This window comes from Pelodiscus sinensis, chromosome 18 (genome assembly GCF_052426305.1).
Source record: "Pelodiscus sinensis isolate ZL-2025 chromosome 18, ASM5242630v1, whole genome shotgun sequence".
NCBI lineage: Eukaryota > Metazoa > Chordata > Testudines > Trionychidae > Pelodiscus > Pelodiscus sinensis.
Genome location: NC_143069.1, coordinates 34,016,088 through 34,028,248, shown reverse-complemented (window position 1 = coordinate 34,028,248; position 12,161 = coordinate 34,016,088). Strand labels below are relative to the sequence as shown.

The window sequence follows — 12,161 nt, the reverse complement described above, 5'->3', positions numbered from 1 at the left end:
CGTTCACAAGGCTTGAGTCTGAAGTGAGAAGGCCACAGTAGCTCATGAAGCAATCCAGCCAGCAGGAGGCAGTAGATACGGTTTTATGATTTATTTCACAGGTAAATCCAATTTTTTAAAAAAACCCAACAACCCTTTTCCAAAGCTAAGTACAGTACTTTCCTGTCCCCCACCCGTGGCAGGTTTGGGAGCCGGTGGGGAGCAGGGTCAATTGGGGTAGCAGCGTGCTGTGACTCTGGCCATACAAACTCACAGAGTTCCTGGTCTTGCAGGCTCTAGGGGGGATGTTGCATGGGGAAGAGTTCTGGGCAGGGGTTGGGGTATGCCCTTTCTCTCTGCTGAAACAGCATGAGTGGGAGCTGAATCAACCAGAGAGATCTCAGTCCTCCAATTCCTAGAGAGGACAAGGGCATGGTGTGCGTGTGGCAGGCAGGGGAACAGATGCAGAGACAGAAGTCATTCTCCATGGTGTTTGTTCTTTCACCCAGCTCCTACAACATGGTGGGAGAAGTGGGATCCAAACTGACCATAGAGATCTTGGTCCTCCAATTCCTAGAGAGGACGAGGACGTATTATAGAGGAGGGAGGATGCAGTAAGAGGTCAGTCTCTATGGTGTCTGTTCCCACTCTTTGCACCTATAATATAAGATGGGTCTGGATCCCATTTCTCCCACCATCACAAAGTTCTTGGTCATCCAGTTCATTCCAATGCAGGGAGGGGAGAAAGGTGGGCCACTAGGTAGGGGATAGGGACTGTGGTTCCCCCCACCCAGTCCCTGATGCCCAACCCCTCCTGCCTCCGCCCTGGTGTCAGATGCACCAGCTGAAGTTTGCCAGCTCTGATCCAGCTGAGGTTGTGTCCGATGGTCTCAGTAGGGGTTGGGGGGACACAGTCAGCTCCCACCAGGACACACACACACACAGGCATCTGTGTGGCCCGACCCAGCTCAGCCGATGAGACGGTAGAAGACCCAGCAGCCAAAAGTGACCCAGTGGCTGGCCCAGCTCAACTCCGACCACTTATAGACTGTGTAGGACATGCCGTAGCCCTGCAGTGGAGAGAGATGCTACAGTTGTGGGGAGGGAACGCCTGTGTCCCGGAGCGATAGGGGGCAGTCGGAGCCCAGTGGGCTAGGCCACTTGCGACTCAGGTACAGCTAGACGTTAGGACAGTAGAAAATAACTATCCCTGTGGTGACGAGGTATAGTCGGATCCCACCCAGGCAAGGACTGAGGTACAATCAAAAATCTGGACAGGGGATGCCTGTTCCCTGGGGTGACTGAGGCACCATTGGGCCTCACTAAGGTAGTGAACGCCTGTTTGCTGGGATGAACGAGATAGTCAGAGATCAGGAAATTGGACTCCCTGTTGTCAGGGTGACTGAGATACAGCCGGACTCTAACTGGGTAGGACCACCTGTTTCCTGGGGTGACTGAGGTACAGCCGGACCCCAGGAGGGTAGGGCGCCTGTATCTGCTGACGACTGATGTCCAATCAGAGATCAGGCGGGTAGGGCACTTATTTATGCTGAAGACTGGGGTACAGTCAGACGGCATCCCCCCACCTGTTCCTCTAGGGTGTCATCGGCGTCGATGTCGAAGAGCGAGCCCAGGTAGGCCAGGTGGAAGACAGCCAGCGCGCCGAAAAGCAGGTTCAGCAGCCGGACCCAGAGATTCTGTGGGGTTGAGAGACCCCAGCTTAGAGACCCCACCACGACCTTCCCTGCACGCCCCTCCTGGCTAAAGAGAGAACCCAGGAATCCTGGCTCCCAGCCCTCCTGCTCTAGGAGCTCGGGGCGGCACCCAGGCTCACCGTGTTATGGCGATGGGAACAGCCGGGTGGGCAGCGCTTGGAGAGGATGCAGGCGTCTAAGACGGCGGAGAGGCGCTTCCGTAGAACTTGGGAGAAGGGAAAGATGTGAGAGCAGGACACTGGCCGTGGCGAGTGGGAAGAATCCCCTTGGCGTATGTGACAGTACGGGGCAGAGGACACACATCGCCGCGCTGTTTGTGTCCCTGCTGACCCGTGCTGGAGGGGGTGAGACCTGCTCTGCACGTGTGTGCGTATTTACCCCTTCGCTTAGATCATGTCGTCAGACAAAGCCTCTGGAGGCAGATGGAGAATCCCTCTCAGGCAGGGAGCACTATGGGGCATATGGCCACCAGCTCTTCAAGGGCCCAGCTGGGCACTGGGGAAACTTACCATGCTCCACGTAGGTGATGAATCCCAGAGACAGCAGCACAGCAGCCAGGTGGAAGCTGAGACCCTGGAGTTGTGGGGAGGAGACATCAGCCAGTGGCCAGTGGGGCAGGGGTGTCCCCCATTCCTCCCCCTGAAACTTACATGCAGGAGGGCGCTGGCGGCGTACGTGACAATGACAGCCGAGAAGGTCCCCAGCTGGAGACTGTTCTTAAAGACATCTGCAAGGAAACCGGGGTGTGCACGTCAATCTCACAAAGTGCCCCAGCCCCCGCAGCGCCCCCTGCTGGGAGAGGCCTCCCCTGTCCTGCGCCCCACAGCACCCCCTGCTAGGAGAGACCTCCCCCATCCTGCTCCCCACAGCGCCCCCTACTGGGAGAGGCCTCCCCTGTCCTGCGCCCCACAGCACCCCCTGCTAGGAGAGACCTCCCCCATCCTGCTCCCCACAGCGCCCCCTGCTGGGAGAGGCCTCCCCTGTCCTGCGCCCCACAGCACCCCCTGCTAGGAGAGACCTCCCCCATCCTGCTCCCCACAGCGCCCCCTGCTAGGAGAGACCTCCCCCATCCTGCTCCCCCACAGCGCCCCCTGCTGGGAGAGACCTTCCCCCACCCTGCTCCCCACAGCGCCCCCTGCTGGGAGAGGCCTTCCCCCACCCTGCTCCCCACAGCGCCCCCTGCTAGGAGAGACCTCCCCCACCCTGCTCCCCGCAGCACCCCCTGCTGGGAGAGACCTCCCCCATCCTGCTCCCCGCAGCACCCCCTGCTGGGAGAGGCCTCCCCTGTCCTGCGCCCCCTGCTGGGAGAGGCCTCCCCCATCCTGCTCCCCACAGCACCCCCTGCTAGGAGAGACCTCCCCCATCCTGCTCCCCACAGCGCCCCCTGCTGGGAGAGACCTTCCCCCCACATCCTGCTCCCCACAGCGCCCCCTGCTGGGAGAGACACCCCCCTCCCCTCCCGCCCTGCTCCCCACGGCGCCCCCTGCTGCAAGAGGCTGGGGCTGGAGTAGTTGGGAGCTGCCACCCCTGCCAGTGCTCCTGCCCCATTTCCCGCAGCACCCCTCCCCCTTAGTGGACCTTACAGGAGTTGAGCCAACTGGACATGGGCAGGTTCCAGCTGGTGACGACCTCCACCATCGACCGGGGCAGCTCAACATTCAAGGGGCGGGACACTGTGAGGTCCCTGTCAGGAGACAGCGAGAGCAGTCAGGGTTGCCTGGGGCCTTGGGGAGGCAGTGGGGGCTAGTGGCTGGATTCCTGGCTTCTCTCCCCTGCTACTCACCATTTGAGGTTGTCCTTCTCCTCGGTGAACCCCGCCCCAGCCAGCGTGGCCGTGGCCTCAGAGAGGAATCCCACGAAGTAGTTGCTGAAGTGGAAGGAGACGGCGCTCTCGTAGGCCCGGAGCCACCTGTGGGGTGGAGGTGGGTCAGGGTCAAGCCCCGGGGACCTGCCTAGGGCAGGCTGGGCCCATCTCAGAGGCCCCTGCTGGCCTGGGCCCACCCTGGCCGGCATCCCACTCACCTGACTGCAAAACCCCTGGGTGGCGTGGGCAGGAGGGGAGAGTCAGAGGCCGGGAAATTGAAGAAGAAATTGACAAGTGTCAGTGAGGTACGTGGATAATCACGGTGCCAGGGAGCGAGCGAGATGGTCACCGAGCCATAGAGTGAGCCAGCCACGGAGCCACAGAGCGAGCAAGCCACGGAGCGAGCTGAGCACAGAGCGAGCTGGTCACTGAGCCACGGAGCGAGCAAGCCACAGAGCAAGTAAGCCACCGAGACACAGAGCAAGCCGACCACTGAGCCATGGAGCGAGCAGGCCACTGAGCCACGGAGCGAGCCAGCCACGGAATGAGCATGCCACCAAGTGAGCTGACCACCAATTGAGCAGGCCACCGAGCCTCAAAGCAAGCAGGCTACCAAGCCAGGGAGTGAGCTGGCCACGGAATAAACCGGCCGTGAAGCCACCCGAGCCCCAAAACGAGACAGCATGAGCAATTTAGGGGGCCACACAGTGAGCGACTCAGGGAGCTAGCACTGGGCTGCGGAGCTGGCCACAGATGAGAACCACGTATCTCTGAGCGAGAGAGGGCAGCCACGGCTGCCAAGCCACGAAGCCTGGTGAGAGACCCAGGACCTCAGTGCCCGGGGCAAACGATGCGCTGAGGCAACGAGCCAGCCACGCGGCCAGAGGGCAAGCGAGCCCGGAGCGAGACCGCTGGGCCATGGGGCGGCCACGGCTCAGTGGAGCTGCAGAACGGCTCAGCCCCGGAGCCGCCGTGTGAGCCCACAGCAGCTCCCGAGCGACCCCCCACCCGGCGCCTGCCCAGGCCAACATTACCTGGCCTTTCGCTTCCTCCTGGGGCCGGCGGGATCCCAGGCGAGGAGGGGAGCAGAGAGGGAGGGAAAAAGCAGAGAGAGAGATGGAGACCGACTCCCGCGTGTGACTGGGGGCAGACGGGGTGATGCCAGGCATTGGAGGGGATCACGGGACTGGTGAACAACTGAAGGAGGAGTGGGGGCTAGTGGTTAGAGCGGGGGCAAGGAGGGCTGGAAGCCAACCCTGGCTCTGAGGTGGGGGGGGTTCCCCGGCTGGGGTCTTGGGGACTCTGGCAGGGCCCTGCCACAGCGGGGGGGGTCCGAGAGGCTGGCGTGTGGGAGCAGGAGGCCGCCAGGGTGGGAGGGGGGGGACACTCACTTCCTGAGCTGCCGGATACCGTAGAGCGGGAGGAAGTAGGAGAACAGGTAGGGGGCCACGCAGGTGGAGACCAGGAGGCAGACGACGGAGAGGAGGAGGCTCTGGGACACTTTCCGCAGCCAGGGGAGGCTCTGCAGGGAGAGGGGCGGCTTACCCAGTGCACCCCAATTCCCACCCCTCTGAGCCAGCCAGACCCCACCCCCGAGCCAGCTGGACCGGAGCCGGCGCCCCCTGGAGGGGACAGGCCCCCGAGCCAGCCGGACCGGAGCCGGCGCCCCCTGGAGGGGACAGGCCCCCGAGCCAGCCGGACCAGAGCCGGCGCCCCCTGGAGGGGACAGGCCCCCGAGCCAGCCGGACCGGAGCCGGCGCCCCCTAGAGGGGACAGGCCCCACGTGCAGTTCCATGTGTGCCCACCAGGGGCGCTGTTCCCCGCCGCTCACCAGGGCCCGGCTCTCCACAGCCTGCAGGTAGCCGCGGAAGCGGCCCCAGGGCCCGAATATGGCCGTGCCCACGAAGTAGAGGTAGCCCATGAACTCCACAGGCGAGGGGATGGCGGGGAGCTCCCCGCGGTCCAGGTCGAAGCCCAAGGACACGGCTTTCATCGCCACAATCATCTGGGCCCCTGCCAATGAGAGAGGGGCAGACGGGGGTGGGGACTAGAGGGCAGAGAACCCAGGCGTCCAGGCTCCCAGCCTCTCTGCTCTAACCACTAGCCCCCACTCCCCCCCGCCCTGGGGCCCGGTGGAGCTGGTGCCCTCTAGAGGGGAAAGGCCCCGTGCCCCAGGCCAGTCTCACCTCTCATTTTATGCCACGTCACAGTGTCCACCATGTGCATCTCCCTGCCGGACAGAGGGATGGAGACGGTATCAGAGAGCGGATGGGGGTGGGGGGCTCCCCTTCTCCTCAGCCCCCCCCCCCCAGCCAATGGCTGGCTCCCTTCTCCAGACACCCCTGCACCCCTTCCTGGGGCTTCCTTCCCCCTCCGTCTCCCACACACCAGACCCCCCCTCGCGGCGATGCGTGATCTCACCTGGCTCCAGGGCCTCCCCCGCCATGGGTCCGGCTGTCCCCTCCCTATGTGTCCCTCCACCCCGTGCATCACACATCCCCCCGCCAGGCACCCACCTCCCCCTGCAGGGCCTGCAGACAAGGACCCCTCTGCCCCCAGCTCACCCCATGAGGAGGTAGATGAGGATGGTGATGGAGAGGAAGATGCCCCGGTGGGCCGAGTGACGGCACAGGAACAGCACCAGGTAGCACAGCAGGCTCAGCAGCACCACCCAGACCATCTGCAGCTGGAAGAAGTGGTGCAGGGCGAAGAACCCACTTCCCACCGTGCTGAGGTGCTTGGCGTAGCCCGGCAGAGCTGTGGGGCGGGAGAAGGGTTATGGGGGGCTCGTTCATGAAACTCTCCTGCCCCCCCGCGTCTCCCCGAGCAACCCGCCTCCAAGCACCTGTCCTGCCTCCATCCAACCACCCACCTGACCCGCCTCCACCCACCCGACCCAGCTGTCCTGCCTCCATCCATCCAACCTGCCTCCATCCAACCACCCACCTGACCCGCCTCCACCCACCCGACCCAGCTGTCCTGCCTCCATCCATCCAACCTGCCTCCATCCAACCACCCACCTGACCCGCCTCCACCCACCCGACCCAGCTGTCCTGCCTCCATCCATCCAACCTGCCTCCATCCCTCCACCCACCCGACCCAGCTGTCCCACCTCCATCCAACCACCCACCCGACCCGCCCTTCATCCATCCAACCCACCATGCACCCCCCCCCCAAGAGTCCAACCAATGCTCCATCAGTCCATCCCTCCACAGACCCACTCTCTATCCCTCGGAGAACCCCCACCGGTCCATCCATCCAACCAGCCCTGCGAGTGACCTGCCAGCCCCTCCCTCCGGCCCTGCCACCTCTTACGCAGCCTCCAGAGCAGCCGGCAGGCCAGGCAGAGGAACAGCAGCAGCCAGATCTGCTCCAGCCCCTGCTGGGCCGTGGGGACCATGCAGCCCTGCAGCAGCTGCTGGTAGAACTCCTGGCGGGTGAACGTGGCCATGGCTGGGTCCTGGAAGAGACGGAAGCGGTGGGGGCGTCCAGGAGAACCGGGATGGGCAGGAGCTGCTGGAGAGGGCAGAGAGGGAGCCCATGGAGATGTCTGGCAGCCTGGCTTTGTGGGTGAATGGACAGACGGATGGTGGGCGTGGGGATGGATGGATGAATGGAAGGACGGTGGGCGTGGGGATGGATAGATGCTGGGTGCACGGATGGATGGCGGGTGGGTGTGGAGATGGATGGATGGATGGATGGACAGTGGGTGTGGGGATAGATGGATGGATGGACAGTGGGTGTGGGGATGGATGGATGGATGGATGGACAGTGGGTGTGGGGATGGATGGATGGATGGACGGACGGACGGACAGACAGTGGGTGTGGGGATGGATGGATGGATGGATGGACAGTGGGTGTGGGGATGGATGGATGGATGGATGGATGGATGGACAGTGGGTGTGGGGATGGATGGATGGATGGATGGACAGTGGGTGTGGGGATGGATGGATGGACAGTGGGTGTGGGGATGGATGGATGGAGGGAGGGTGGGTCGGTGTGGGGATGGATGGATGGATGGATGGACGGACGGACAGACAGTGGGTGTGGGGATGGATGGATGGAGGGTGGGCGGGTGGGTCGGTGTGGGGATGGATGGATGGGTGAATGGTCTTACCTCAGCTCAGGGGCTGGAGTTGGTGTCTCTCTATCTCCTCCCACCCCCTCTGTCTATCCCCACCCTATCTATATATCCCCCTCCACCTCCTCTATCTACCCTTCCCCACACACATCTACCCATCCCCATATCCTGCCATGCACACCCCTCTATCAGACTAGCTCCATATGCACATCTCATGCATCCACCCACCCCCCACACGCACCCCTTTCTCCATCCACCCCCCCACACACCCCACTCTCCATCCACCCCACATGCAGCCCTCTCTCCATCTACCCCCACGCACACCCCACTCTCCATCCACCCCACATGCAGCCCTTTCTCCATCCACCCCCCCATCCACCCCACTCTCCATCCACCCCACATGCAGCCCTCTCTCCATCCACCCCCACGCACACCCCACTCTCCATCCACCCCACACACCCCTTTCTCCATCCACCCCCACGCACCCCACTCTCCATCCACCCCCCACTATCCACCCACCCCTCAGTCCCTCCATTCTGCACCACCCCGTGTCCCTGCCCACGCACCCCGTGTCTGTCTCCGCACCTCCCAATCTCTCCCCACGTGCCCGCCCCCCCAAAGCCCGGCACGCCGGCCGGCCGGGCTGGTTTCCAGGGTTCCTGTGGCCCCGGGCCGGTCGGACGGGCGGCGGGGGGGGGGGCGGAACGTTCATCACCCCCGCCTGAGAACGGGGGGGGGTTCAGCCCTGTAACCCCCCCCGGCAAGCGGCCCCCCCTTTGCATCACCCTGCGTCCAGATGTGGCTGGAATGCCCCTCCCCCCACAGCTGCAGCAGCCCAGATGCGGAGGGGGAGGGGCGCCCTCCAGAGCTGTGCCCCTCCCCCCGCAGCCCAGGTACCTTCGCAGGCGGCCTGTCCCTGCGGGTCCGTCTGTCCCGCGCTCCGCCCCTGGGGGAGGGGGCCCTGATCCCCTTTAAATTGGGGGGGGCTGGAGGCTCCGCGCAGCCTCCTATGGGAAGGGGCGAGGGCTTGGCTCGGCCAATGGGGAGCCGCATGGGAAGGGGCGGGCGATCAAGCTGGCCAATGGACGCTCTTTGTCTGCAGGGGGCGGGGGGACCAGGACGGCCGGGTTCTCGCCCCAGCTCTGGGAGGGGAGCGCGGTCTAGTGGTTAGAGAGGGGCCGGCTGGGAGTCTGGACGCGGGCTGGGGGGGGTCTAGACTCCTGGGTTGTCTCCCCAGCTCTGGGAGGGGAGGGAAGGGGAGCGGGGGCTAGTGGCTAGGGCAGGGTGGGCTGGGAGCCAGCACGTGGGGTCTTGTAGGTTAGGGGTGCGGGGTGTCTCTGCCCCCCATTGCTACTGTATCTGAGCCCCTCGCAGTCACTGGACACTGGCCTGCTGGGAGGTAGGGCAGTGCCCTGAGCCCATGCGGTAGCTGAGAAAGTGATTTTCGGGCGACCACCGCCGAGTGAAGGCAGCAAGGAACGCAGGAGTCCCGCGCCTTGCCCTGATCCGACCTTAGCTAGCATTAAACAAAGTTTGAGACAGCCAGAGAACAGCCACATGCAACAGTGCACAGCGTGGGTTGGTGCTGAGATGCAGCCAACTCTGGGGTGGGAACAACTGGGAAACAGCTGCACATAAAACTGCATAGGGTGGGCTCAGCTGGCACCGGGAATGCGCCACCTCTGTGGGGCAGCCAGGAAACAGCCCCTTACCAGGCCATAGTGGGGCTGACTTCCCCGGTGCTGAGATGCAGCCAGTTCTGGGGGGGAGCTGGAAGGGAATAGAGGATCAGGCAGAGACTATCTTATTGCCTTTGTATAAATCCATGGGACGCCCACATCTTGAATACTGCGTACGGATGTGGCCGCCTCATCTCAAAAAAGATAAAATTGGCATTGGAAAAAGTTCAGAAAAGGGAACAAAAATGATGAGGGATGCAGAAGGGGTCCCATATGAAGAGAGAGTAAAAAGACTGGGACTTTTCAGCTTGGAAAATAGGAGACTAAGGGGGGGATAGGATAGAGGTTTATAAAATCATGACTGGTGCAGAGAAAGTGACTAAGGAAAAGTGATGGACTTGTTCCCATAACACAAGAACTAGGGGTCACCAAATGAAATGAATAGGTTGCAGGTTTAACACAAACAAAAGGAAAAACTTAAAACGCAACGAATAGTCCAGTAGCACCTTAACGAATAACAAAACATGAGATGGCATCATGAACTTTTGTGGGCACAACCCCCTTCTTCAGATGACTGCAGTATTAAAAGTCCACATCCAAGAGTAAATAAGGGGCAGGAGGAGGGGGAAAAGGGGGAAAAAAGACAGTGAATAGATTGTTCAAGTTACAACAGGCTGATAAGAACAATTAGCCCCTCCACTGGCTGGTTCTGGTTGGCGGGTTAAGTCAGGTATCTGTTCATTCCATTTGCATTACAATTAAACTTGGAAATGAAGTTAAGTTCCAGCCCTTCCTTGTGGAATTGGCCTGAATGAACACAGCGACTTGGAGATCCATTCATGAGTGCCCGGGCAGGTTAAAGTGTTCTCCATCTGGTTTCTGTGTGGCGCCTTTTTGGAGATCTGCTTTGTGTCCTTAATTCTTTCCCACAGAGGCTGTGGGAGACAATCCCACAGACAGAGACAAACACCTACAGGATCTATACAGAGCATTCTTAAAACTGAAATACCCACCTGGAGAAGTGAAAAACAAGACTGGCAGAGCCGGAAGAGTACCCAGACATGAACTACTTCGAGACAGGCCAAAAAGAGAAAACAACAGAATTCCACTTGTCATCACCCATGGCCCCCAATTTAAACCCCTCCAATGCATTATCAACAATGTACAACCCCTCCTGGAAAATGACCCCTCTCTCTCACAGGCCTTGTGGGAAAGGCCAACCCCCTAAACTCAGACAAATTCTTTCCAATAAGCATTGGTGACAATATATACCTCCAGACCAGTGGCACTGCTATGGGCACCCTCATGGCCCCACAATACGCCAACATTTTTATGGCTGACCTGGAACAACGCTTCCTCAGCTCTCGTCCACTTACGCCCTTTCTCTACCTACGCTACATCGATGACATCTTCATCGTCTGGACCCATGAGAAGGAGAATTTCACCACGATTTCAACAGCTTCCACCCCACCATCAACCTCAGCATGGACCAGTCTACACGGGAGGTCCATTTCCTGGACACCATGGTGCAAATAAGTGACGGTCACATAAACACCACCCTATACCGAAAGCCTACCGACCGCTATGCTTACCTGCATGCCTCCAGCTTCCATCCCGGACACACACACGATCCATTGTTTACAGCCAAGCACTGAGGTACAACCGCATATGCTCCAACCCCTCAGACAGAGACCTACACCTACAAGATCTTCAATAAGCATTCTGTAAACTATGATACCCACACGAGGAAGTGAGGAGACAGATCGACAGAGCCAGACGTGTATCCAGAAGCCTCCTGCTACGGGACAAGCCCAAGAAAGAAACCAACAGAACACCACTGGCCATCACCTCAGCTAAAACCTCTCGAATGCATCATTAGTGATCTACCACCCATCCTGGACAATGATCCCTCGCTTTCACAGGTCTTGGGAGATAGGCCAGTCCTCGCCCACAGACAACCCGCCAACCTGAAGCATATTCTCACCAGCAACTACACACGGCACCATAATAACTCTAACTCAGGAACCAATCCATGCAACAAACCTCGGTGCCAACTCTGCCCACATATGTACACCAGCAACACCATCACAGGACCTAACCAGATCAGCCATACTGTCACTGGTACATTCTCCTGCACATCTACTAACGTAACATATGTCATCATGTGCCAACAATGCCCCACTGCTACATACATCGGCCAAGCTGGACAGTCCCTACGTAAAAGAATCAATGGACACAAATCAGATATTAGGAATGGCAACATACAAAAACCTGTAGGGGAACACTTCAATCTCCCTGGACACACAATTGCAGATCTAAAGGTAGCCATCCTGCAGCAAAAAACTTCAGGACCAGACTTCAAAGAGAAACTGCTGAGCTACAGTTCATCTTCAAGTTTGACACAATCAGCTCAGGATTAAACAAAGCCTGTGAATGGCTCGCCAACTACAAAAGCAGCTTCTCCTCTCTTGGTGTTCACACCTCCAGATCAGCTGCTAGAAGTGGGCCTCATCCTCCCTGATTGGATCCACCTCGTCATCTCCAGCCTGATCCTGGCCTGCATATTTATACCTGCCTCTGGAAATTTCCACTCCATGCATCTGACGAAGTGGGTCTTTGCCCACGAAAGCTTATGCTCCAACTCTTCAGTTAGTCTATAAGGTGCCACAGGACTCCTCGCCACCTCCACCATAATCACCCGGGAACCCATCTCTGCGATCAGCCTGTGCCAACGCTGCCCACACAGGGATTTCATCACTGGACCCAACCACATTCGCCAACACACCAGGGGTTCATTGAACTGCACATCCACTCTTGTGATCCACGCCATTAAAACCAGCAGTGCCCCACTGCTGCGGGAAAGAATTAAGGACACAAAGCAGAGCTCCGAAAAGGCGCCACAC

The 12,161-nt window shown here is 60.0% G+C and overlaps 1 protein-coding gene across 10 annotated transcripts; it reads right to left on the bottom strand.

Annotated features, from left to right (window-relative positions):
• Positions 1–76: 76 nt before the first annotated feature.
• Positions 77–8,604, bottom strand: PORCN (porcupine O-acyltransferase). 10 transcript variants are annotated; one of them, XM_075918609.2, is made up of 15 exons: positions 8,477–8,600; positions 6,807–7,014; positions 6,063–6,255; positions 5,685–5,728; positions 5,330–5,511; positions 4,890–5,020; positions 4,533–4,550; positions 3,717–3,731; positions 3,478–3,603; positions 3,278–3,378; positions 2,345–2,421; positions 2,204–2,267; positions 1,814–1,899; positions 1,566–1,676; positions 77–1,049 (listed from the first exon to the last, which is right to left on the bottom strand). In XM_075918609.2, the coding sequence occupies exons 3-15, from the start codon at positions 6,176–6,178 to the stop codon at positions 948–950; spliced, it is 1,173 nt and encodes a 390-aa protein (XP_075774724.2). In that variant the 5' UTR covers positions 6,179–6,255; positions 6,807–7,014; positions 8,477–8,600; the 3' UTR covers positions 77–947. The 10 variants fall into 10 exon arrangements, with proteins under 10 accessions (XP_075774724.2, XP_075774725.2, XP_075774728.2 ...); XM_075918610.2 differs by having other exon boundaries at positions 6,807–7,011; positions 8,477–8,586; XM_075918613.2 differs by having other exon boundaries at positions 6,814–6,958; positions 8,477–8,583.
• Positions 8,605–12,161: the final 3,557 nt, after the last annotated feature.

Bases quoted from the DNA above. Each gene is read 5' to 3' on its own strand.
- PORCN (XM_075918613.2), bottom strand. From the start codon at position 6,949: ATGGCCACGTTCACCCGCCAGGAGTTCTACCAGCAGCTGCTGCAGGGC. The intron at 5,021-5,329 runs GTGAGCGGCGGG...CTCTCCCTGCAG, and splicing joins CTGTGGAGAGCCGGGCCCTG to AGCCTCCCCTGGCTGCGGAA. The intron at 1,900-2,203 runs GTAAGTTTCCCC...CCTTCTCCCAAG, and splicing joins CATCACCTACGTGGAGCATG to TTCTACGGAAGCGCCTCTCC.